The sequence below is a fragment of the Idiotropiscis lumnitzeri genome, chromosome 20 (assembly GCF_059441095.1).
Source record: "Idiotropiscis lumnitzeri isolate Australia: NSW breed Sydney's pygmy pipehorse chromosome 20, RoL_Ilum_1.0, whole genome shotgun sequence".
NCBI classification, from domain to species: domain Eukaryota; kingdom Metazoa; phylum Chordata; class Actinopteri; order Syngnathiformes; family Syngnathidae; genus Idiotropiscis; species Idiotropiscis lumnitzeri.
The window spans coordinates 4,342,738-4,369,168 of record NC_142410.1 but is presented as its reverse complement, the minus strand read 5'-3'; the positions used below and the strand labels follow the sequence as shown (position 1 = coordinate 4,369,168).

At 40.5% G+C, this 26,431-nt stretch overlaps 4 protein-coding genes across 9 annotated transcripts in view; 2 read left to right on the top strand and 2 right to left on the bottom strand.

Moving 5' to 3' along the window:
• Positions 1-1,329, top strand: part of trim65 (tripartite motif containing 65) — a 7,802-nt gene extending 6,473 nt beyond the window's left edge. For both annotated transcript variants that reach the window (XM_088283954.1, XM_088283955.1), the window contains exon 8: positions 15-1,329. In XM_088283954.1, coding sequence (XP_088140080.1) covers positions 15-323 — 309 coding nt within the window. In that variant the 3' untranslated portion in view covers positions 324-1,329. The remainder of the gene's footprint in view (positions 1-14) is intronic.
• On the bottom strand, positions 1,286-10,444 carry wbp2 (WW domain binding protein 2). 2 transcript variants are annotated; one of them, XM_088283964.1, is made up of 9 exons: positions 10,303-10,444; positions 10,136-10,195; positions 4,406-4,514; positions 3,845-3,980; positions 3,681-3,773; positions 3,411-3,557; positions 3,217-3,339; positions 3,067-3,146; positions 1,286-2,212 (listed from the first exon to the last, which is right to left on the bottom strand). In XM_088283964.1, exons 2-9 carry the CDS (start codon positions 10,150-10,152, stop codon positions 2,165-2,167), a joined length of 753 nt encoding a protein of 250 aa, XP_088140090.1. In that variant the 5' UTR covers positions 10,153-10,195; positions 10,303-10,444; the 3' UTR covers positions 1,286-2,164. The 2 variants fall into 2 exon arrangements, with proteins under 2 accessions (XP_088140090.1, XP_088140089.1); XM_088283963.1 differs by lacking the exons at positions 10,136-10,195; positions 10,303-10,444 and adding an exon at positions 5,157-5,403.
• Positions 6,618-18,381, top strand: unc13d (unc-13 homolog D (C. elegans)). 2 transcript variants are annotated; one of them, XM_088283950.1, is made up of 34 exons: positions 6,618-6,741; positions 8,193-8,219; positions 8,307-8,363; positions 8,459-8,515; positions 8,597-8,704; positions 8,817-8,876; positions 8,961-9,027; positions 10,800-10,980; positions 11,043-11,087; positions 11,153-11,224; positions 11,303-11,372; positions 11,442-11,546; positions 11,902-11,994; positions 12,092-12,192; positions 12,391-12,508; positions 12,989-13,110; positions 13,185-13,275; positions 13,351-13,407; positions 13,520-13,617; positions 13,706-13,757; positions 13,817-13,947; positions 14,088-14,205; positions 14,280-14,432; positions 15,445-15,540; positions 15,628-15,834; positions 15,901-15,975; positions 16,043-16,122; positions 16,192-16,306; positions 16,400-16,471; positions 16,551-16,634; positions 16,698-16,818; positions 17,109-17,232; positions 17,320-17,543; positions 18,115-18,381. In XM_088283950.1, the coding sequence occupies exons 1-34, from the start codon at positions 6,628-6,630 to the stop codon at positions 18,225-18,227; spliced, it is 3,408 nt and encodes a 1,135-aa protein (XP_088140076.1). In that variant the 5' UTR covers positions 6,618-6,627; the 3' UTR covers positions 18,228-18,381. The 2 variants fall into 2 exon arrangements, with proteins under 2 accessions (XP_088140076.1, XP_088140077.1); XM_088283951.1 differs by having other exon boundaries at positions 8,459-8,554; positions 8,642-8,704.
• unk (unk zinc finger) lies at positions 15,676-26,431 on the bottom strand. 3 transcript variants are annotated; one of them, XR_015840011.1, is made up of 17 exons: positions 26,170-26,431; positions 25,611-25,820; positions 24,020-24,196; positions 23,815-23,945; positions 23,359-23,494; positions 23,166-23,283; positions 22,812-22,896; positions 22,448-22,734; positions 22,305-22,373; positions 22,048-22,225; positions 21,866-21,955; positions 21,586-21,771; positions 21,319-21,503; positions 20,231-20,491; positions 19,794-20,068; positions 17,296-17,537; positions 15,676-16,840 (listed from the first exon to the last, which is right to left on the bottom strand). XR_015840011.1 is itself a non-coding variant. In XM_088283952.1 (15 exons), exons 1-15 carry the CDS (start codon positions 26,316-26,318, stop codon positions 19,907-19,909), a joined length of 2,424 nt encoding a protein of 807 aa, XP_088140078.1. In that variant the 5' UTR covers positions 26,319-26,431; the 3' UTR covers positions 18,132-19,906. The 3 variants fall into 3 exon arrangements, 2 of the variants coding, with proteins under 2 accessions (XP_088140078.1, XP_088140079.1); XM_088283952.1 differs by lacking the exons at positions 15,676-16,840; positions 17,296-17,537 and having other exon boundaries at positions 18,132-20,068; XM_088283953.1 differs by lacking the exons at positions 15,676-16,840; positions 17,296-17,537; positions 26,170-26,431 and adding an exon at positions 25,911-26,054 and having other exon boundaries at positions 18,132-20,068.

The following is a 26,431-nucleotide window of genomic DNA, read 5'->3' as shown; positions in this document are numbered from 1 at the left end:
CCTCCTGTTCTCAGGTCACCTACAGCACCATTCCCAGAAAAGAGAAGGGTCGGAGGTGCATGCTGGGTATGAACGAACTATCGTGGAGTCTGCAGCTAGACGAGAAGCAGCTCAACGCCTGGCACAACGGCCGCAAGGAGACCCTGGTCGGATCTTCGCAGCACGGCCGTATCGGCATTCTGCTGGATTACGATGCGGGGACGCTCACCTTTTATGGAGACGGACACGTCAGGTTGCATGCTTTCAACTGTGCCTTCACCCAGGAGCTCTTCCCTGCTTGTTGGATAGGAGAAGGCGTCAGCATCACGCTATGCACGACATGAGCGCACAGGACTTGATTGGATTCATTTAGTGACTTTCTACATGATAAACAATGGGAGGGAATAATTTAATTTGATCCCTGCAGAATCGTTCAAAAATGCATAAATACACTAAGTTATAAAATGTGCCTTTTATTGAGTTAAATAGGTACATTCCCCAAGTGAAACCTATTATCATAATCAAACAAGCATAAAAATGTGAATTGTCTGTGAATGAGCAAAGTTACAAATTCAGCAAGGAATCAAATATGATTTCCCTCATTGTACGTCCATCCAGTCAAGGACGGGGGAAGTTGAAGCTTATCCCCGTTTTGGTTCGGTGCAAAAGGGGCATTGACTGTCCACTACATTACCGATGTTCCCCATTTGTTGATTCCTTCCACTTTGGAGTGTTTTGTTTACACATGGGAAGTCTTGCTTTCCTTCTTGTTACAAAGTGATGCACCAGTGTTGTCTGTAACATTGCTGCATGCAATTTCCCAAGGTGTGTTCCCCACATCAGTTTTAACTTGACTCCCTTTTTAAGTAATTAATTTAAGCGTAACTTTTCAGCCTTTTCAAATGTCGACGTAATCCTATTCCTCACGCTCATTTGACTATTTTTTTTTTTTAACTTTCAATCTATCCAATGTGGAGATTGACACAAACCCAAAATCACATTGCAAGTGATGGTGCTGTTACTTTGTACAAATCATTCTGTTTGTGTCGGTTATTTTGTATATACATTATTCATTTTTAAGTGTAACGTGACTTGTTTTTTTTTTTTAGACTCGCATATCTAATTATCAATATTTGGAGAATTTGCACAAGTGTGTGACAGATGAAAACATCGCATTCAAGGCTGAGGCCCAAAATGAAGCGCAACCATTCCCGCTAACATGCGATGTGTTTCAGTTTCGGGAGAACTTCTGTATAGGTAAATCAACAGCCATCATGTGACACAAAATGAAAATCACACTCCACTGTCACATGATACATGACCCATTTAATAAACACATACGTTGCAATAGCTGTCGTTAATAAATTTAAAGCTTCATATTTCAGTCATGCTTGAGCAAGCAGGAGTCCCAAGCTCAGCGAAAAAAAACTGCCAGGTTTAACATACAGTATACATATGAATTACTATTGTAGGAAATCCAGTCAATATCCCAACTGAAGACTTCAAATCAGAATTCATTTTTGAAAATTTAAGATGCAAGTTGGTTTGCAGTCCTTCGTTTTGTGAACTGACAAAAACAAAGCGGTAACAGTTTCGCTTTTGGACAACATAAAACATAATCCATTCTCTGTCTGTGCATCACGCCGACCCACCTGATCTTAATCCTGGATCAGGGACTCACTGCCAGACTCTAATCTATGCGGTCCTCTCATCTGGCGCCATGTGTCAAAGCAGACTGAAGGCCGCGTACGTCCTGCTAAGTGTGACAAGCTATATATTATCTTCTAAATATGTACAGTTAAATGGTAAAAAAATAAATTACTTGAGTTAGCTCACTGGGCAGATTCACAGAGCAAAGTGTACCGTAAGATTCAGTCATAGCAGGTTGTTAGTACTGTACAGTACAACGTTACATAAATCATAGCGAAGCAAAATCAAGCATAGAGGCAATCTTACAACACTCAAGACATTAAACCCAGGAAATAATACCCTCTCTCATTAACTGTTCCTTTTATACTTGAAGCATCATCCAAAGGGTTGCAATGGGGGGAAAAAAAGGATTGGGTAGTTGAGAATGTTTCGGAAGACAAGAAAAGAGGGAATGATCCTAACGAATCAAATTGAAATGGATATTAGGTGGTCAATGTAGAAGGAGTCCACGGTGGGAGTGCAAGTAAAAGCAGGTCTACTGGTTCTTTTTATCTTCTGGAGGAGAGTAGGGGGGAGGTTTATCCTGCACACAAAAATACTGAATTACAAATACTATCTGAGGTGATGTGTGTTTAAAATAACCACATTACTTTGCTTCAAAGTGGACTTTCTCTTAATACTAATACATAATTAGAAATGACATAGATGAGCTAAAAAAAATAGCATCTAAGTGGCAGTGTTATAACACTTTAAGGAATGGGCGTTTCGGCACATACGGCGCAGCAACACATGTAGACAGACAATATAACAACACTCAAGCGGGTGTTTGTTATCCGCTCCAAAAAATGAATAATATTACAGCAGATTACTGATTAAAATTCTTAGTTTGTCTGCATGTTGCTGCCCGGTGACCAAGTCGCACGCGGGATATGTTAACTATGTAACTAGAGTTAAATCTAATGATTATTTTGTCAACTAATTGATAAATTCAATGAAACAAAAGCATTTAATTTCCACCTCTTTATTCAAAAATAGGACATTATTTCAAATTGAAATGAGAAAATGCACAAAAATAAATTGATTATATCCATCAGAAAATCTGCAAAATGTAGATCAATGTTTAATTCTAAAATTGATTAATCAAATAATCACTACATGTCGATATGTAACTAAGTTTTCATCACTACTTTCCTTGAAACGCATAAAAAAATATTGGGATGGGGATTGATGGCATTTCCATGCATTTCAGAAGGAAATTATATGAGATGATTTAGATTAGTAGCAAGGACACAGAACACAATTAATTGTTATCTCAAGGCTCTGCTTCTAGTTGCTTAAATATTGGGCATGTTGATTACATTTTTTTCAACTCCAGAATGTACCCAGAGAGGCCTCCCGCATACATCAGCCGTAATCCCGCTGTCATGAGAAACTTACCTCAGGCAGGTAAACGTGTGTAGGCGGCAGTGTGGAAGTGCGAGTAGCACTGGCTGCGGCTTCAGCTGCTTTAGCCTCAGCTAGAAAGAAAACACAGCATTGTTGGAAGTGAATGGCACTCCACAGAGCATATTTCTGCCTGACACTTACCAGCAGCTGAGGAGGGAACTTCAGGGTCATGTGGGGGCTGCTGACCCAGAGCAGATGAATACGGAGGTGGAGCCATGTAGGCTGTGGCGCTATCGAAAGCCGGAGGGTTGGGGTAGAAGCCGTCTGCGCAGGGCAGAATATAGAAGATTAGAAGGGCACACTCAGTGTTGTTTTTTTTCTTCCAAAGAAGCTACCTGGAGGAGGCATATTGGGGTAGGCATAGCCTGGTGGTGGTCCGGTGGGATACGCCCCGTTAGAAGGGGGAGGTGGGTAAGCATAGGCCCCGTTAGCCATAAAAGGGCATCCACCAAACCCTGGAGTGACCGGCTGACCTCTGGAAACTGAAGACATGGTCGGAGGGCAGGGTAGATAGAGATGATTATTATCGCCTTAAAATTCTGACTTGTTTACAGAAATGTGGCCCTGCACGAATAAAGAGTTCCTGTCACATTATGAGTCCTCACCCTGAGTGGCAACCTGCAGCATGTATTGTCCAAACTCAATGGCTCCACCTGCTGCAAAGATGAGCTTAAAGCTTGTGCTGCCCTCCCAGCCACCTAAATGCAAAGAACACCGACAGAGAATGAATTTAATAAAATTACCTTTTGCCAGTCACTACAAAACCGACCTCCAGGCTCTGCACCGATGGTCCCCTTGATGTAATTTGCTCCCAGTACAGGTTGCTTGACCTCACAGCCTTTCAACAAATAGAAGGGCATCATAAAGGATCGCAGTGCATCTCGACCTTTAGCCACAAAGATCACCTGAAATAGAAGCGAGAAAAATATTCCACCAGTATGACGCCATTTATGATGGTGACTGAACTTGGCAAATTTGCTCACTTACAATGCATACAACTAAATAAAAGGGAAAAACAGATTTGACGCCAGTGAGGCTACGTGTGAATGTTTGGCGTGAGGTGTTGGCCAAAAGCAGCTATTGTGTTTGTGCACATTGTGTTTATATTCTTTTAAGTGTATCGGAAATGCGTAATCAGCAACTCGGGCTGCCCTTTCCCACATGTAAGAGCATTACAGCTAATAAGTATACATCAAGAAACCCTAAATAACGATTGCTATAAATTGTAGCTTACCACAAACAATAGTCCATATAGGCTGAAATAAAATTTGCAATAAAGCAGGAGAGGGATAGGTGAGGAGAAACACTGACCATATGTATTTCATCTCACCCTGTATGGAGTCAGGTAGATGCTGCCCTTCTTGCTCTTTCTGAAGGCCTCGGGTAGACCGTCCGCGTCGCCGAAGACCAGCTCCACATTGTCATGGTTCATCAAAACGCTGACAATAACACCAGTGGAAACAGCATCGTTATTGTTTCACTCTGACAGGGACAACTCACATATACTGGGAAGCTTTTAGTTACATTCCAACTGAGTTAGAAAATGAAAACAGCAGTCGGAGTAATAAATAAAAAATGAGATTACATCATTAGGATTGCAATTGTCAGGTGACCAAATACTGCCCATCACTTACTTTTCAGTTCTGTAAAAGGATTAGGCTTACTGTACATGCTATTTCCTGACAGATCATACTAATCTGATCCTGGGTCAGTTGTTAAGGAGCTATTCTGGTGGGTTCTCGAAGAATCTACATCGACTTTGTGTTTGAAGCCTGCTATATTCTGACCCATTCGAAAACAACACACGCCTTCGTTGTGGCCTGTATCACTCATCACGAATTTGGTGCAAACTCTTCCTTTCAATTTACATGTGACAGCACACTATTGAAACTAAATGTCAACTATGTTGACGTAATAGGAAAACGAAGCGAGGCGACTGAAATGCGTCATTCCAAGTGTGCCTTTGAAGACGATTACGTAACTAAAGTATTCATAATAATAATAGTAATAACACATTGTCGAGTCTACTGTGTTTTGTTAGCGGTGTTAGCTTGCTAGCCCGTTATACACGCAGTCGCTACCTTTCACTGTTGTTGATAATGACTCCGCCGGACTCCGAATGGTTCTGGTTAAGAGTCATGTCGACGGGCCTCCGCACTTCCCGAAGGCAAAGCGATGATCGCGTGCGTTCCTCTGCCACTAATGATCACAACCTACAAACCCGACTACAACACGCTTAAAAAAACTGCAGGAAAAATCAGGATTTCCGGGGTGTTTACGCTACTAACTTCAGTGCTGCACCTGCGCGTAAGACAGCCGAGGGACACGCCCACATATTACGTCATAATGACTTCACTCAACACTCGTTTCAAAAGCTATGAAAGAAAAAAATTGTAGTTGGGTCTTTCCAGCATTGAAATCGAGCACATTCTATATATATGTATATCTATATCTATCTATACATCCATCTATATATATATATATTTTTTTTTTTTTTTAATTTAGACAGCTTGACACTTTTCTGACTGTGAAAAAAAGTATTTTTCCCCAGCACATCGGGTTTTTAAGATATTCTATTATATATTTAGATTTTATTGCTTTAAAAATAAATTGTTAACCTCTTGTGAAGTTTCCCACAGATGGCTGCAGGTCACTCGGATGATGAAACTGGCGAACAATCCAGCAATTCATTTGCTATTGATTTTTAACTGATTTCTTGTTTGTTAAGCACGCATTTAAATAAGCTTAGAAAAAAGGCAAATTTATGGAGCTTTAATGGTGCACGTCTTAAGACTAAAACACTTAATAAAATAAAATAAATATGTAATTTCACATGAATATTACAAACTATCAATTGACTGAAACCCAAATATTAACTTCAACCATAGAGAAAGTCCGCCCTCTGCTGGAAACATGTGGTACTATACCCCCACTCATTCCTATTGGAGGACGTCTTTTGTCCACAATTTTGAACCAAACGGCCTATTTTACAACTTTGGATCACTCCTACGATCAAATCATCTTTTCAGAAATAACCATGTCGTTACCTTTCTTCCTTTAATATACATGCGAAGAAAAATTGTGTGAAAAATGTGTAGGTTAGTAGTGGATTTGCATCTGGGTGAAATCCCTTAAGTGGTCTTACTCTTTTATTTTATTTTTTATTTTAATGTATTACTAATTATCTTATCTGTCATTACCATTGTGACAATTTATTGAGGATTGTCTGTTAGGTTTTCTGCCTTACAATGTTAATAATGTACTATGCCAATGTTTTGTACATTCAAAACTTGAAGGAAAATGAAAACGAAAAAAAAACCTCCAGTCGTTTGCCATATATAAAATGATATTCTAGAGATCTCATTCTTGTTTATAAGAGTAAGTTTGTAATTTTAAATGCGCTGGGCAAGACGGGGAGTTTAAAAAAAAAAAAAAAAAAGACATGCAGGTACAATGCAGGGTAGCGTTCGTTTAGTCACAGTCACCCGTGCTACCTCTTCTTTGCAGGAAGTGATGACTTCCTGTGTGGCAGTTTTGTCACAAACTCTGCTCATGCAATTGTCACTTATACATGCACGGCACACTGGCAGCGCATCACAAACCAACATCATGGCAAGTCAAAGGGAGACCACCAGCTCAGTGGACCGACTCCAAACACCCGAACAAGTAAGAGCGATACTTGTACACCGTTGATCAAAAATGCGTGACCAACTCCGTGTTTATTCAACGGACAAAAGCATAGTGATGATCACTACTCATTTTCTTAGAATTCGATGGATCAAAGCTTTCCAATGCATAATGTCATTCTCAACAAGAAGAATCTATTTCAGGACCGTTAGAAATATACAAATGTATAAAGAGGTGTACTGTGTGTCCTGTGTAAAAGTAAATTGTCCAGTATAAAAAGAGTGTAAAAATGCACGGTATTCACAAAAATGGACACCATTTGAAATATGAATATTTCAAAAACATATTTAAATGAATGTACATTATGTGCGCTTGTGACACAATAATTTCCTTTTTTATTTTCACTTCAGGAATTTTTTTGCCATCTCCAAATTTGTTATCCAATTGGGGTATTTTTTTATCAAATTTCCATGAAAACGCCCTTGTTTGACTAATTTAAACACATTTTGTAACACAGAAAATATCTTCTCATTGCTTATGCATGGCATTTCTCCCACTGGCAACTTGATTTTAACAGACTTACTTAAGTTCGTATTTGCACATCTTGTGAAAATAAAATATCATTTGTGATAGAATTGGCCATGTCATTAGATTGCAAAAAAAATAATAATAATATACTATCCATAATATCATAGTTACAAAATTTTCCAAAGTCAAACGTAGACGCTCGCAATGGAGTGACAAAGGCCAAATAGCTATTTTAAACGTTGGTGCTATGAATCACTATTATTTTAGGACGTGAACTCAGATCAGATGATGCAGAACGGAACCTAAGCAGTCTATTTCAGTACAAAAGAAAATACTTAAAAATTAAAAAAAAAAATGTAAAAAGTATGCATTCAAAACTACATTGACAAATTAGATTCTCAAATTACCGTAACTTGCATTTTTCGGGAGAAATGTGGGAATCATGACGATGACATAAATAGTCCACAAAGGAAAGCCGGAGCAGAACTTCGTACTTCAGAACTGCGAAGCAGACATGCTAACCACTACTCCACCGTGCTGTAGAGAAATAAAACAGTAGCTTTAGTTAATCTTTACATTGAGCCAATTTCTACATGGAAATGTTTCATACAGGACAGGCCTCACACTATTTTTTTTTTGTGGTTGTAGTCCATTCTTTTGGATCGAATAGATCAGATGAGACCTGATTAGACTTAACAGGCAGATAAAAATGGGATAACATCTCACAAGTCTGTTTTCAGTTGTCTACTCCTTTATATATTACAGCTTGCAAATAAATTTGACATGACTCTTTGCCTGCGTTGAATATTGTTACCTCAGTTTACGTTTCATAATCTGCAAAAAGAGGAAGTTTGTAAGAGATGCTCTAGTTAAATGTTCAAGTCGTCCTTGTTCAACATTATATTTAAACACAATTATAGCAATAAAAAATATTTTAAAATCGTCTTCTTTATATTTTGCAGAACAATGGCTTGTCAAGAGTCAAGCAGGTAATCTATGTTACAAAATATATATTTGTTGTCGCGACACTGTTGCACGATCCATTCTGCCATGTTTTATTATCCCTCCCTTACTAGTATTCTCCGGGCCATGTGCGTAAACTGGGCCAGACGAGAAAGATCCGATACAGGAGGGTCAGTACACTTAAACGTAAAGTTAAAACATGTTCATTTTCTAAACCCACTATTACGCTTTAAACGTTTTCCCTGATGTGCTCGTTTCCTTTTAGGATTTTAAAGATGAGGAAAACCCAGAAGAGAAAGCCCGTCACCTCAAAGAGCTGGAGGTACAGCATGTCATCGGTCACATAACGGCGCGTTGTAAGGTTGTCGATACTCATGATATATTAATTTGCTTCTGTTAAAAGTTGAAACCTTTGTATAAGGAGTTGTTGTACACTATTGCACATAAGATGGGAAAGTCATCATCAACTGAGATGTTCGCAGACAGCCAACTTCACCAGTATATCAAAGAGGTGATCACATCCATGCCATACATATGATTTCACGACTCCCCATCTTGTTGTGTGTGGTCTATGTTGCACAGGGACTTAAAAAAATAAAATAAAATGCATTTTTTTTTACTAGGCTCTCACAATGACAGAATCTGAGCACAACTCTCTGATGAGGAAAGTACAAAACTCAGAGGTGAGAAGTCAAAAAGTTGTCCAGCAATTATTCAACTGTTCGGAATCAATTCAAGTAATTTCTTAAACTGTTTGAAACTTACAGCCGCCTGTCTACTGCCTGATGGCCACTATAAAGGAAGCCAAGGGAATCCTGGGAAAAGATGTCAGTGGTGAGCTCATATGGTATCTCATGTTCTTTTGTGGCGCACAGATTATTAAGCAAAGGTCAAAGCAAGAAAGAACAAACATTTAGCCATCAAATTTCTACTAGTCCTCATTAGGGTCACGGGTATAAACTAACTCAAGTCTTTAATTAATCTAACCTAGGTTGCCTTTAGAAATAAGCAGGGGCGCAGAAGGGCCCCTAATAAAATTAGAATCCTGACAAAATATGACTCTCAGTAATAAACGTGCAATTAGCCATGCATTTAATTTACAATGCATTGGTGGCAAGAGCAAGTGTATTTGTTTAGGAAACTTTCTCAACGCCTCCCGCTCTCCATTTACGTCAAAAGGTTCAGTCCACCCACTCTAGCCTGCAGAAACCGACAGCATTTCACGTTATCAGACAGTGAGTGGAGGCGGAGACGGCAAGATGCCGTTCAAGTACGGTAGCCAAAAACGGAAAGCCATGAAGCTTAGGCAGGAGAAAGAAGCCAAGGGTCGAAAATATATAATAATATAATATAATAATAATAATAACCCAGTTTTTTCATAAGCAAGATGGGTTAGTGGTTCATGTGGTGGAAAGTTCTGAAAAAACAGTGTGTTGATATAATATAATAATAATAAATAATGTTCAAATTATAATAAATCATAAAGGTAGTAATCATAGTGTTTGCAGAGATTGTATATGTTTCTGCACTGATTATAATTGCATTTAATTTTAATGAAAGAGGCTATTTAGTATTTACATTTTAAATTTAATGGTAATTAATCTTGGGGATTTTATGTTTAATTGTTTAAATAAAGAGATGGTTTTGGGATATAAAGTCTCAGTCTTGCAGCAAATAATTTAATCTAGATGAATTTCATTATATTTTCAGTGCTTGACTATTGTATTGTTTCCACAAATATGGGAAGAGTCCAAAATACCAATAAAATGCATAGTTTTATGTAAAACGGTTTCAAAACTTTTCCCAGCCTAATGGCCGTGAAGGGCCCAAAATCCAGAGCAGCGCCCCTGGAAACAGGTACAGACACACACTTTTTTCATTCTATTTTAAACAGTGCATATATAATGAGAGCTTAAAAGTGAACATTCATTTATTGGCCTACCGTATGTCTGGTAACATTCAGCCCATTAGGATTTCAATTAGAATGTTGTGAAGCTCTTGCCTAAAAAAAAAAAAAAAAAGAAGGAAAACAGTCACCATGGTTACGTTAAATTACGAAAATGTCCACCCCACTGGTTTCAGATTAACAATAAAGATGTATATACTTACATTTGGTGGCAGTTTTGTCAACTGATTCAAACGCCCCCTTTCTCGACTGTCCAGTATAAAAAAATGCTGCCAAGAACGACGACGGCCTGAAACCTTTAGCCTTTCCCAGTAGCAAGTTGCAACACCTGGCTCAATAATTACGTAGACCGGTGGCTAATTGATGCCACTGCGCCCCCATGTGGTGGGAGGTTGAAATCCAAAACATAGATCAACATACAAATGGCTCATACAAGTAGAATAAATAAAAAAACCTTACAATTAACAAACCTTTTTTATCTGCAACCAATACAAAACTTCATATAGTCTCCTATGTCACTACTAGTGAAAAAAAATATTCTTATGTCTCAGTTTTCCCAAAGGTTAATTCATTTTTGGTATTAGAAATCAGAAATCAGAAATCACTTTCTGATTCATTTTTGGTATTAACATGCACAGTTAACATATACAAATCTGCTTTTAGGACAGACACATTAAAATATGAATAATATCTTGGCCAGGTTTAAGTGACCCATACTGCTTGCTGACCATATTGGAGGATGAAGAAGAGAGGCGCACTCGACGTTCCAGAGCCAAGGCATCGAAATATGTGGTCAAGGATGCTGTGTCTGATGATAAGATTTATCAGACCGGCATCAAGAAGCAGACTCTCAACCCAATTTGGAATGAAACATTTATACTGTGAGATTTAAATATATTTCTGCCAGTAGCTTGCTCTTGTCTAATTCTGTTTTATCATTCAGGGAGTTTGCAGACATTGCGGGTGCCAGCTTCCACCTTGAGATGTGGTATGAAAAAAACAAACAAACAGACTTACAAATCTCAAATCATACTCAGCCCATCCTTGTTGCAGGGATAAAGATGAGGAGGTGTCTCTTACTCAAAAATTCGAGGAGTTCACTAGCAGTTTTTCTAGTTTAAGCAGGTAGCATTCCCGCCTTACTCATCACACCTGAACATTTCAACAAAGCAGGAAAAACTCTGGCTATTCTTCCCTTTTTAGAATTATTAAGGAGGTCAAAAAAGAAAAAGGGACCGATGACTTTTTGGGGAAAATTGTCATCAAACTACAGGTGCATAATGTTTCCCAACCCGTTTTTTTCCAACAACTTAAAAAATAACGTCCCGTTATGTCATTTCAGGACCTCCACTGCACTGAGGACAACTGGTACATTCTGCAGCCAAGAACAGAAACGTACCCGGATAGAGGCCAATGTCACCTGAACCTCAAATTTATCCATAAAGCGGTAACAATGCCTCTTGCTATCCTGGATAACATATATTTTGATCATTGGAAAGTTAGTCAGTCCATTAATTGGCACACAATCACCTAAGTGTAAATTACATCTTAACTGTAGAAGGCTGCTACTACATTACAAGTATCATTAATGTCAATCTTGAAATATCATTTTGATTTAATTAAGATATCTGATGTAGTGGTTCACTCACTCCAAATTGTTATTTGTATACTGTATCTGTGATCGACTGGTGACCATTCCAAAAATAAATCCAATTCAATCCAAATGCCCACTCAACTTTTTAGTTACTGACATTCAATGCTGAGATGATTTTGAGAGAGAATATGTATCATGTGACTGCCAGAGAGATGACACACTAAGCCCAGGTCGGAACGCTTACATCAACTATTGTGGAATCCTGCAACAGTTTGTTCTGTCTTACATTTCCAAGCAAAAGGTAAAGGTTTCTCTCAGTTCTCTTAAAAACAACAGAAAAAAAAACACCATATCAGTTGTTGTAAATGTGAAACCATATTTTGTTTCATTGCTTTTAGAGCTCCACCCCATGGAAAGGGGAATTGTGTGGTGAGGCACAGACTCTCTTGGAGCATTACGCTACACAGAATGACCTCTCACCGTTTCTGCAAGACCTGGCGTAAGCGACACGCAAAAGCATTATGTCATTTTGCCTTCAAATAAAAAAGTCTTCGTTGGATCAGCGATGCACTAAAATAACAAAACGTGAATTTCAAGACAGGATGTTGGAGTAAGATCGAAAGAAAATCCCCTCTGTCTTCTGAGTTACTCTGAACATTTTCAACATTTGGTTGCAATTTTTTGGTTCCCATGCTAGGAAATGGGTGGCTTACAGTAAACTGTACCAAAGCATAGAGGTAGACTCCTCTTTGCTGTTACAACAGCTGACTTGTGTGGAGTACCACTGGCATCAACAGGAGCTGCCATACCAACAGGTAGGAAAACTGCAAAGTACGTACAAAAATAATTGAACTCACTAGGACCGGGACGATACACTTTTGTGACAATTCGATACAGATCCCGATACCTCGGCGGCGATCCGATACGTATTGTGATACTTATTAACTTTAAAGAATGTATTAAAAAACAGAGGCATGTGTTTCCAAAGTTAAGTGCCATGACATTTATTCAACTGTCACAATTGAAAAGTGCATAAACCGTTCCAGCAACTCTTCCTGACACTCAGGAGTGCTAAGATAGTGGGAAAAAACTCCAATCACAGAGCTCAACATGGTATCGAAAGTATCGATACTCACAAAATGTATCGATACTTGATATCTGCATAAAAGAGTATCACAATACATCGCAAAATGATTTTTTTCCCCCCAGCCTTACCAATTACAGTAATTGAAAAAAAATATCTTCCATTCAAATACAAAATAAAACTGTATACAAGGATTGCATCGTTTCTACAGAAACAAGAACTCGGTGACTCTCTTCATGGTTTCCTGCATTACGGACTGCACCTGGTGTCAAAGTACAGAGACGTCTTCCCCCCGACGCTGAGCTCCACCCCAAAATTACACACGTTGCTCAGGTACAAATTGCTGTGAGATCTTTGCATAATCATAGAAATCCTTCGCAATCGATAAACAAAATATGTCATTCCAGGATTTTAGTCCAGATCTGCAAGACAAAGGCATTTCAGAAAATGAACCCGGCGGATCTTGAACTGCACAATGAGGTGGCTGACGCGGTGCAGGTCTGTGACAATTAATGACAATGTCATTCTGCAGAAAAGCATTATTACGATGTGTTTTTTCCCCCCTGCTCATAGAATGGTACGCAGGAGTGGTTTACCAACAAAAAAGGTTTGCACCAGCCAATGACCAAGGTAAACAAAACATTGTTTTTACCTAATACATGATATGATTTAATTAAAGAACAATTTACAGTAATTGATTTTTTATTTATTTAATTTTTTTTTGCACTTGTCCACCACACAGGAGCTATCAGAGATCATTAGCGCCTTGTCCAGGTTGATTGACGAAGTACGCGACGACATAAAACTCAACAAGGATGTTTGGAATAGAACATTTGTCAGGTAAGTAAGCCTAATTTGGTTTAGTTTGCAAAAATGGATGCATTTTAATTTAGTTAATAGTCGATCACTTTCTTTGGCTATCATATAGTGCAGTACAAGTGGACGTGTTCACTGCGGTCTACGAGAAGTTTGATTCTCTGGTAAGCCCGACTGACCGCGTCTTGTTTTGTCCCCTCACTGACTGTTCTCATTTGCGTAGCTTGCTACAGAAGTGAGAGAAACGTTATCTCAAATGGAGGGTCACATTGATCAGAGTCTAGCCAACAGCCTGTTTCCCGTTTACCTTAACCTGCAAGCCATCCGCAAAGAAAAAGCCTTCTTGCAGAAAAGGTCAGTCACACTACGGAATCGCTATTGTTCAGGTCACTTCTTCAGTAATTGCACCAGCACGAGTCATAGATTGGACAATGGTTAGCAGTTTCCAAAAGCTGTATTGTATAATTTGCACGCAAGTTAACGTTTCATTTCAGGGGTTTACTGAAGCTGACGAACTTTCACGTGAGCTTCCGAGAGGCTCAGCCTTTCTGGCTCAACCAGATGTTCAACACCACGATGGATAGAGTGGAGCGGGCCATTCAGGTCGACGAGGTAGTCCTCATGTTTCCGTGCGCCGCGTGTGTTTGTGTGTACACGTCATGATACGTTTTGAATATGGTTTTCAGCTCCAGCCGCTGCACTCTGATGTAGTGCCCATAAAGCACAGCTCGTCAGCAGTGGACCTGGTTTCTTGTATCCAGCCTGTGTGCGACCTGTGGGAGCAGATGTCCTGGCCTGACCCTGAGGAGGCGTTCATGCTCATGGTCAAAATCACAGAGGTATTGTATACTTTTTCACTGATTTCTGATTTTGCATTGGTATAACATAATAAAAGCAATGAACATGCTGTAGTTGAAAAATGTTGCTAATCTTGGCCTTTTATACACACCCCATCATTAACATGACATTTTAAAGGGGTTCGATTGTTTAAAATTAAAATACGCCAATTATAGCATACTCTAATCAACCACTTTCTTGTTTTGCTGAAATCGGCCCATTTTTAGTGAACTAGCGCTCACCTAATTTTTTTTCAACGTGTTCAGAATTCATGTGGTTGCTATGCTCCGTTCACTCTAAATCCGTTTGAGCGTTCCGCTTTGCTAAATTTGCAAAGGTGTTTGCAACGCAGCCGCTCATTAACGCTCACGGGCAGGGGCTTCGCTTTGTGACGAGGACAACGTTTCTGGTAGCAAACTAATAAAAAAAAAGTTTCGATTCGCATTCAAGTGGCTAACACTGTGCTAAAGCTAATGTAAACACTACTGCCTTCTTGGCAAAGGTCAAAGTTCAACAGCTGTTAAAAAAAAACAAAAAAAAAAAAAAAAAAACGTAAAACATACCAGTTACTGCCAAGCTCCTTGCTCAATTGTCTCCAAGCCTGGTCAAATTTTTTTTTTTTTTGTCCCTATCATGGTAGCTGGCCAGGTAAAGCTCAGCATGTCCACAGACGGCAACCATAATTTTTCTCCGCCATTATTCTTTCTTCTCTTTTCCAACCACCCGCCAAGTGTGCCTGACGCATCAGAGTGCTATATTGATTAAAAAAAAAAAAATTAAATCTTAAAAAAATAAATAAATAAAAAAGTGTACCTGACGCTGAGCGTGACGTAATACGTCACGGAGCTGATTGGCTGTCGTGACGCGTCACGTGAATATAAAATACTTTAATTTTCGCAGCCCCTCACGCAACCGCTCCATTGACTTCTATTCAATTGCGGCGACGCTCGCAACGGATTTGGTGTGAATCCCGCAATGGAATGTTGACTATTGTGTTTTTTTCTGTGTGTGTAGGATGTTTGTAAGATTATGGTGACCTACTGTCATCGTCTGAAAGCCAGAGTCAGGATGCTCTCAGAGAACTCAGACCACGGAAGCGCCATTAACATGGTGGGGGGTGGTCTTGCATCAAGAAAAAAAAAATAGATGTTCCACATGTGAAGGAAATATCCAATTTAATTCTTTCTTCTTCAATAGCTGTGTGTTGTGGTGAATGACTTGGAATACCTGCGTTCCGTCCTGGCGCAGCTGCCCAAGAAGCTGAACTGGGCGGGGCTTCGCGAGCGCACCCAAGAAGTTATCCGGGAAAGTCAGTTTCACAACACGTTGCCGGCGCAAGTGCAGCAAGCTCAGGGCGTCTTCGGCCGAGAGATCCGCTCCGCTTTGGACACGCTGAGCAAAAAAGTACGTGATTTTAGGAACAGCACTCAATAGTTTTCCGAGTGGCCGACTTCTTTTCCGTCTTTTCAGCTGAATACAGACATTGAGAATCATGTGAGAGGAATGTCAACCAGAAAGCGGAATCCCTCCAAATCCATAGAAGATGTAAGTGATTGTTTACCACAATTACATAATATCAAATGTCTCGTCATCTTAACCTCATCTCATGTAGGCTGCAACTCCTCTCATGCGCTATCTGGAACAAGAGCTGCATTACATGAATGAAAACTTGGTTCAGGAGAACTTCAACAGGTGATGAAGAGCACTGTGAGAACGTTGTTCGTTAATCCAACGTGATGCAAATTCATCTCTCACATGCAGTCTCCTCACTCCTTTGTGGAACAACTCGGTGAAGATCCTCCAACAGATGGCCACTGAGCATTCGCAGCAAGAAGGGCTCATGGTGTTTTGTCAAAGGCTGCTGTACACACTACATGTCAGAAACACCAAACAATACCCGCACAACATGGATAAAAAAAAATCAACAAAATATGACTGTTGATTTATCTCCTTGTGATATTCATTTCAGTGCCTGGAACAGTGTTTCCACGGTGAGGGTAATGGCCTTCCATTGAAAATACTCCACTCTGACGAATACAAGGTGATGAAAAAGAACGGTAGACTATGTGATGAAAACACAGTTCCGACTCAAATATTACTTGAACTTCTTATGGTCACAGACTCTCAAGGCCTACCTGACTCATCACTCTCTGAGCAGTCGCCAGCTTGTGGACAAATTCCTCGAAGGGAAAATATGGGAGCAGGTGGGATGCGATCACAGTCACGTTTAAAAGGATATACTCATCTTTTTCTCTCGTGTGCCGTAGAGAGTGTTTGCCGGTGAGAAATACGGCGCCGTCACGCTTCTCACATCTTACAGGAGATCAGACCAAAAACTCAGAGTTGAGGTGTTGAACGCAGTCAACCTTCTACCAATGGACTCCAATGGTGAAACTGAACAGAAAAGTCACTATGCAAATGCAAAAAAAAAAAAAAGTCATCTTTAGTAGAGTGTGTAATCCCAGTAACTCTTAAATTAAAGGGGAAGTCAACCCCCAATTTTTTTTTTAAAGAATATGTTCCATGTAGGCCCACTTGTCTAAACATGGCATTTTTATAAATATTGCATTCGTTTCATATACTTTTTTTTTGGTAAAGTGGCCGCAATGGAAAAACGCAATTTAAAGAAGAAAAGTGGCGGGCTCTGAATTTTGTCTTATATCTCGTGCCTTCCACAGGTTTAAGTGATCCATACGTGCAGTTGTGTCTGGAGCCTTTCCACATCTTCCCTCTCGTAGAACCGTGCAGCACTCAAATAAAAAGCTGCGATCTTAATCCTCTGTTCGACGAGGCCTTTGAGTTGTAAGTTCTTACATCTTAGCTCAAATTCTTTTTACTAGCTCTCATCCACGCTTTTCAACTCACCGCTTGTCTCCATCACATGAAAAGTCTGGTTGGACTTGATCAGTGCCAGGCTCCAGGGGCTTGCCTGGTGGTGACGGTTCTGGACCATGACACCTTGAGAACAGACGACTTTGAAGGTGAAGCCTTCCTGTCCCTCAAAGACATACCTGGGGTAGCAAGAGGAGGGGCAGAAAAAGACGGACCGGACTTTGATCCCGATGCCCTCCCTGCCCAAATACGACTCCCTCTGATGCATCCAAAACCTAACGGTATGATTGAAACATTGAACAGTTAGGACATGTGCATTCAAAAGTTCAGAGAAGGAAAAATTAATTTCACCTAAATAGGTATAGTGCATTTTAGACATGTCGGAAATTTGACCTGAAAGCCAAATATCCCTGTGAAAATCTTGTCTGACATGAAAGACTGGATATGGAAGCAAAAGCAAAGTCTCAAAGAAAATGATTCTACAAATCCAAAGTATTAACAGAAATCCCATGTTAGCTTTTCGGTTGGGGCTTAGCTTTAACTGTGGCGAATGTTTTAAAATCCGACCACCCGCGGCAATCACGGCTTGTCGGATTTGCTCCTAACATCCCGTTTTTGCAGTATAATTTTCTTTTCGATCACTCTCAGTTTCCGACTGGTTTCACAGGTTATGGTCTTCAGGGCCTCCCAAAAGTCGGTCATTTAAATATTTTTTGAGGCAATCAATTTTGGAATAAGATGAATATAGCAACAGTGACACACTATTTAGGTACCTGCAAAATTAGCAAACATTTTTTTAACTTAATGTATTATAAAATACAGTACAGCATATCTGTGTCTGTGTATTTCCAGAAAACAACATCCTTAAATTGCTGGAATCCAGAAAAGGCGAGCGAGAAATACAAGCATTTGTGAAGAAAAGAAGACAGCGAGAGAAACAGTCCATGGAGCGAAGTCAACCATGACACGTACACACTTTTTTTTTTTTTTCATCGAAAAATATACAATTTGCTTTAATGACCTAAATCCAAAATGAAACACTGGCATGTGATGACAGTCCACTTCCTGATGTTTTTTTTTTTCTAATCAGTGCAATAAAGTATGTGAATATACAGAACATATTAAGACTACAATGAAATGTCCATAATGACAAACGGTCTCAGGAAAATATGGCAGGTATGAACAAAAATGTGAGTAATTGAGACAGCGTAAAAAGTTATGAAATTTAAAAAATGTCATTTAAGACGACACGAGTGAAGTGAGTATATTTAGATTGTGTTCATATGCATTTCTCTTCGAGAAACCTGAGTGCTTTAACAGAGGCGGCATGTTGTTAAAGTTCATTTTTTAAAATATTTTGTTCCTAATAATAGCATGTTTTATTTTTTGCTAAAAAATAACTAAGAAAACAACTAATTTAATATATAACCTACACCTGCACTCATGTTGCCCCCCTTTGGCCGAAGCTAAATACTGTACAATTCATATGGATGAGACAAAATAATTCCCTTTCGGGTTTATATCACGTCACTTTACTAAGACTCATGATTTGGTTAACATATAAAAAAAAATCTTGTTTGCTTAGTTATCCATATATTTGGACAGTTTGACATGATTTGGACAGAAATGACGTTAAAAAAATGTATAAAAATCGGCATGCTATCCATTAGGTAGCATTTATGAAACGGGTTAGCAATTACAACAAAAATAAATGCAATTACTTCACTTTTTTGATGCCGGCATACAATGACAATGAATTTTAAAATCCGCACGACAACTCTTGACAGCACTGCAGAAATAATCACTTGATTAGGTAAAACTGTATAATACCGTGTAATCCGGCGGTGTTATTTTATCCATTACATTATTTGCATAATGCTGAGCAATTCTGCAATGATGGCAACCTCAACCTTCAAAATAAACTTCTTTGCCAGTGGCAATCAAGTAAACGTTATTTTCCATTTTGGGCCGTGCCTGTCGTGTACCTCAAGTGGCCACAGAGTTGATAACAAATTCAAATACGCTAATAGATTTTTATGATCACACAAGACTAAAGTACATGTGAAGGACGGTGTTGGTGGTCATGAGCAATCGTATTAAAATATGCTTATGTTTCCATTGCGAATACAGGAAATATGATTCTCTTAATTACCTACACTAACAGCTGATGAAGCACAAGTACAGTGAACATTTACATTTGAGATTTGGAAACAAGTCCTCCATTATTCAATGAAAAACGAATCTATTTGCCGTTTTTTTTTCTCAGGCCAGCGCCACGTCTAATATAGAAATATTGCTTTGGTGCCAAGGAAGTAAGTTGACATGAGGGGAGAGGCTTCATTTAGTCAGGCCATAGCCCTGTCTAATAGAAAAAAAGTGCTTTATCGCCATCTGGTGGCATTCATAGGCAATTACAAAACTTTTTGGGTGTACGTCATTACGCATGGATTTTTGCTATTTGTATAATCATTGTCTGTCAGGAATGGAATCATCTGTGCTTGTGTTGCAATAAAAAATTTAAATAAAAGAACCTCGACAAAGTCTGGAATGGTGTCAAAGATCCATGGCTGGTGGTTGTGGAATCAGGACTGACTGATGTGGAATCTCCGGCGTGCGTCTGCGGTGGTGCGATGGGTCCGAAGGGTCAAGAGAGCTGCTGCTTCTGCTCCAGTGTTTGTTCGGGACAGAGAGGGCACTGTGTGGAGTTAGAGCAGCTCTCGCAATGTAGTCCATGGCCGCAGGGCAGGGAGACGGAGCCTTGCTCTCCACACGACACGCAACACTGCCTCTGCTTCTTGTACACCACCTTGTGACAACGCACACACAGAGACATTCATGATTGACATTCAAAAACACATCACATGATGCCGAGCATTATTTAGAAAACAAATAGAACTCAGGTGTGAATGCTGATTGCTACTTTTCTCAAGATGCAAAAACCAGGCTTGAGTTGGGCCGTGTCTATTACCTGTTCCACCGTGTGTAAGCAGCTGCAGAGTTGTGCCTGCAGACTGAGGATGGATTCCAAAGGAAGTCTGTGTAGCATCTGGAGCTGATGTAATGATAGATGGGGATTGTCTCCGCTCCTCAAGGTCTCCAGCGCCTCCTCCAGGAGAGCAGATTGTTTCTGCGCCTCCCCCTCAGCTTGCCTGGTTCTCTCGGCCTCCACGGCCATCCGCCCCGCCTGGGCCCGTGACTCCTCAGCGTCTGCTTTCAACGTGGCCCACGACTGCAGGACAAAAGGTAGAATATTTGAAATGAATGAAAATTAATCATGAATCCATTGCTGTCCCGGCAAAACCACACCCCTCAAAAAAAAAAGTGATGTTAATAAGGAAGTCTATAATATTGTAATTACATCAAAAACAGAGTAAGAATTAAACAGTTTGTTTATTGTGATTTATTGTGTCAATTAAATTCATTATGAGGTCACTGGGGGGGAATATACAGTAATATAATCTGACCGACACAAACAGATGGATCACCACTACACTTGGGGAGCCAGTAAGCAGCAAACACATTAGTCATTCTTCACAGAAGATAAAGAATTCCTCTGAATATTGTGACATTATATGACTACTTGTGTTGCTCCACCGTTTTTGTTCAAATAGCTATTATTGCTAGCGCTTGAATTCTTATTTTTAACCAAGACAATTATAAGGACACAGTTTAAAAAAAAATACTGAACATTTCACATACAGTATATCCAGTTCAGTACAAAGTTCTCGGGCCATCAAAAGATTTGTTCCTTGAGAAATGTTATTTTGTTAAATGATTGTTCTTGACTGTAGAACTAGAAGGCTACTTACGTTTATAAGTGACCTTCACCAAGGCGAATAGTAGAAACAAAATAAATAAATAAATAAATACATAAAAATGAACAAGCACAGACTGTTATAGTGTATTTTAGTTTGTTTTTCCATCAATGCGTTAGCAAGCAGGCTATGGAAGGGGAAAACACAAATCTCGGGGGTGGACAGTTCTATTGATACTCTGATCACCACAAGCATCAAATGTAAAATAACAAATTGAGCCTCGAAAGCCTTGAGACCGAACCTGAGCTGTGAGTCTCCAGCTGTGTCCCCACTGCTTCAACGCCCTGTGAGCCTCCTCAAGCTCCTGTTTGAGTCGGGCCGTCTCGGCGCAGGGGCCCGAAGGCATCAGAGCCGCCGGGGGGGTGCCGGGGGAGCCCTGGCCAGAGGGGAAGTGCTCCCAGATGTTACTGCTCATCCCATTAAGACCTACAAAGCGCAGATGAAAGGCAGGAGTGTACATCACATGGCACTCTCTCTCAAGTGAGCAGTGGGGTGGTATTTCACAAACCTAAGGAACTATGGGATGGGCCCAGGAAGGGGCTCTCTTGTTGGCCAGGTTGGGACAGCTGAGTGGAGAAGAATGGTGAAGCGTGTGGTCTGATTGGGGGGGACGGAGAGGGAGAGCTAAAAGGAGCAGGAGTGCTAAAGGATCCCGGGATGTTGACAGGGGCGGAGCTCTGAAGCCGGTTACCTCCTGTAAAAGCAAAAAAACGGAAGGGGGATCATATTGTGTTTAAGCACATGCAGCTTTTAAAACAGTATTTCTCTTGTCGATGTGACGCAATTACCGAGCCTCACTCCAACGCGCGGCAGACTTGAACTACTTTCCAACGCTGAAGTACCAAAATCATTCAGGTCAAGATCATCCAGCGCCGACTCTGCAACAAAAGCAACAGCAGAGCGACACAACAATGATTTTCAACCGCACGCAGAAAAATAAATAAATAAAAATCAGTACATCTCGACCTACCGACAACAGACTCCACTGTCTCACTGGTGGGGTAGAAGGGCAAAGCGTTGGCATTCATGCCTGACGTGATGCTGGGGGGTCCGAGGGGCGCAGGGCTGGGTGGGGTTGCGGCCAGACTGGAGGGGATGCTGGATGACAAACTTAAAGGGCTGCCTACAGGCAGGAGCACCAGCATATCCTGAAGGAAATATAATGTCATATTGTGGTCATCCTTTGCGATTCAACTGCATCATGAAGTCAGATGACAGAAACTGTACCTGTTTACTGCTTTGTGCTGATGCCACGTCTCTGCCACGCTGCTCAAGGGCAAAACTCCTTTGTTTAGCCTGGAAGCCCAACAAAAATATGCCATCGTCACACACATGTAACACCCACTTTGCCCCCTTTTCATTGGCCTCACCTGATCCTCCCTCTCAAATCCAGGCGCCCTGCCGTACCCTCCCTCTCCCACCCAAGGAGACAACGGCTCAGCTGCTCCTCTAATGTCCTCACACAGACTGAGCACACTACCCAGCAGGCCTTTCTCTGCAACATGTGACCCGGCAGGGGGTGAGAAGGGGTCAGCGATGTGACCACGCCCCTTATTGTGTCCTCTCGAGTCAAGCTCCTCTGTAGAGCCGGGATCTGGTGGGCGGAGAGGTGGGGGAGACCTTGGGGAGGAGAATGACTCCTCGAAGACAAATGCTTCTGGAGTGTATTGAAAATTTGGAAATGAGATTAGTACATTTTTTAGAACAACTTTGTGATACGTGGTGGCGTCTTACCTTCAACATGAGCAAAAGCACAAAAGGGCCCTCGGGGACAGCTGCCACATTGCTGCATGTCATTACACTTGGTGGATTTATAGATCTGCGGAAATGTTCAACACCGCTGTTACAAGGGTGGGTTTTTGCTAGTGATGGACAAATGAAGCTTCAAGAAGCACTTGTGATCATTTTTGACTCCTCTAAATGGTTCTCTTGGTTAAAAGATGCAGTGGGAAATTTAACAATTTCCATTGCACTAGCCTTTATTGTTGAACCAAGATCTCCATCGAGAGGAGTAAAAAAATATCAAGTGCTTCATGAAGCTTCATTTTCCCATCACTACTATAATTAAGCTCTGATTTGGAGAGAGACCTCAGGATGGAACTGTTGCTCCGTTCTCGTGTGGCAATACTGGCATCCCTCTGCACACTCACATTTGCTCGGATCACCCCACTCCTCGCTGAGCTTCACAGCCGGACAAGGCAAAGCTCTGAGGGTAACAGCAAGTGGGATCACGTTCAAGCGGCTGAGAAGAGCCAGGATTTGACATTGAACTATAGCGCACCTGTATTTGTGCTTATGTGGGCTGCGTCGTCTGTCTTTGCTGTTATGATAATACGGACAGGCGTAGCCTTGACGACACAAGCGAGGCGGCTTTTTGCACAGCTCCGTCTTGTAGTGGCACAACACATAGTTGTTATCTGAGGAGACAAGACACTGATACAATGAGGCACACACAATCACAATATTTAGACGGTATCTTTGTTCATTCGGTATATTCCCTATTTGCGTGGCGAAAAAAATTCCATCCACACACACCAACTCTCCGTCCAGATTTCCATTTTGATTTGATTTCCATTTTGGGCCGTAAATTGAATTTCTAACTGCTCGCTAGCAAGACCGAAATGAATAAAAACATGATGCTACCACAACCTGCTTCATTGTGGCAGTCAAACAAAAGTATTGGGCAATTCATTATTTCTGCTCGCAGTCAGAAATGTGACATTACTGTTCGACGTACCTTGCCAGCGTGGTTCCTCACTCAGAATCTTCTCTATAAGGGCTGTACTCGCCGCCTGGCCCGACTGTCCATCGCCTCCAGCACCTTCTGAGGGTCCCGCGCCACCTTGACACTCAATGACTTGCGCTTCCCTGTGAAAAGATGCAATGTCAACCCCAGCATCTTACGAAGACAATTATTTAACCTGAGAGGAAAATCTCCACACCTCGCATCATACACGGGGCTGCGCAAGTCATGTGACCCGTGCGCAAAGGCACAATGGCAGCCGTTCTTGCTGCAGTGGCCTTTTGTATCCGTTTCGTGGATACAAGACCCCGTCTTATAGTAGCGGAGGTGATATCTTCGTTCTGTGTCCCCAGCAGTCCGATGTAGAAAAGCACACCTGGGGGGGCACAAGAATTTTTTATGTAAGATGGTGAATTAATTGAAAAGAAAAGGTGGAAACGTATTGCTTTCACACTAGCACTTAAAAAAAGTGGTCCATTATCATGTCAGTACAATGTAACTTCTTTTGCATTTACGCTCTTTTTGTCCTGTAATCACCGTTTCATTGTTTTGAAGACAATACATGTGACTGACGGGCGACGCCAGCTGCTATTCCTTTTTGTCCTCAATTATGACAGTACTTCACGTCGTGAAAAGCTCACAAATGTATCGGCAGACAAAATGTATGACAAAAGGTCCTTTCCAGTGTATACAAACTGTTAGGAATGAAACAACAAAAAACCGATGCAGCATTTTTTTCTTTCCTATCAGGGTTATCTCCATGTCGTTTTTTCTTTTAAGTTTGTTCTTTATGTTATATTCCTAAATTTTAGCTATTTTCCATCTCTTTTGAAACTATAAATGCATGACCAAACTGTACAGGGGTCCCTCAGTCCATCAATCGGAATGAACCGGAGTCTATCACTAATCTACAAAAACAAAGTAGAAAGAGTTATAAGCACAATTCTGCAAATAGTTGTATTAAAAAGTTTTAAGGCCTTAATGTAAAACAATTAAATGAAAAAAAGAAAACAAAAAATAAAGATGCATTACTACACCTGTATAAACGTATGCAACAATGGACTCTGTTGTGCCATTACTGGAGACCCCATTTTCGTTTCAGCGCTCCTCAAAAAAATGCGCTCTAGTTGGTTAAAAATGAGTTTCACGCATCCGTGGAATCTTCCCAATTGCCTAAATTTTTTATTTGATGATTTGCAATACTTTAGTGCTTCTCGATGTACAACAAACTAAGTTACGTGCAATTTACACAATGCCAAGGAGGATAATGCGATGTCCATAGTTTTGATCATTCAAAATAAATTAATGAACTAACTAACTGTAATTATGATTATTTTTCTTAAAAACTGATCATGGACATTCAATTGTTTTAAGAGTAAATCAAGGGATTATTTTGCCTGCGTTCTGAAATCTTTGAAATATCATAACTTCCTTAATTCGGCGCATTTTGACAACCTGTTTACATAATTTTCTTTTTTTTCCCCAAGTTCTTTTCTACATATATTTATATATATTTTTTGTAATGTACCTACAGTACAAATTTGTTCATTGCACACCGTTCAGGGCCTCGGGACATCCTATGTTGCAACCCCCAGTATCCTGCCTACCTGCCTGGCATTTTGCATTGTTCCTGATGTGCATAAAACGTGTTGAACAAAACGATCAAGTTGTAAAAATAATGTATCAACTCCAATGAGACTGTTTACTGTACGATACGCGCTTGAATTTGTATCAAAGTATTTTATCTAGTCAGGGTTCATCAGACAAATGGATCTTGTTTTTCTCCTTACTCGTCGCCATCAGGACAGGTTCCCGTTCCCTCGTCATATTTGGTACAGTAAACATCTGGACTGTAGTTGAATGTCCCGTCACGTTTGCGCATGGGCCTGCGGCGCCGTTGGTTCAAGAAGTGCCAGTGGAAACAGGAAAAAGGCCGGTGTTGTGTACATTTATGCTGCACAAACAGGGGACACTGTTCAGTTCTGAACTCCTTTAGATATCTGGAAAAGAGAGAATCGAAGGAATCAAAATTCATGGTTATAAAGCGATCATTCAGAATCTAACGATACAGTTTTTTCACCATTCCCTACCTGTGTCGCCTATTTTCTGCTCTCTGTAGCCAAAATTACAATTTCACGTTGGAATAAAGTCAAATCAATCACTTAACTACAAACGGAATTAATCGCGATTTTACAATGATTTGGACTTCTAGTTCGTAGTAAAAAATGTTCCGTATTTGAGAAGCATCTCTGAAAATTACACAACTGATTGTTTACTATGCGAACAGGATTGCACGTGAGTTTGTGTACGTTTAGCTAGCTTATCGGCTAATAGGTTAACATAACGTACGTGTAGTGTTGAGGTTTTTCGGGCTGAACGTTCAACACGGTTGCGGGAGATGTCGAGCCCCCAGCGGACGAAGACGACGAAGACGACGAATGACCCCCGGTCGTCACCCCCGCTGATGATAACGGGGACAACGGGTGCGTTTTAGACATTTTCTCACTCAGAAAAGTCCCAACAACGAGCTTGTTTTTAGCAAAAGAGGCTAGCTCGTTAAATTAGCATAGAAATCCGCATTCTACTACGATGTGAGTTTGCGCGAGACTGG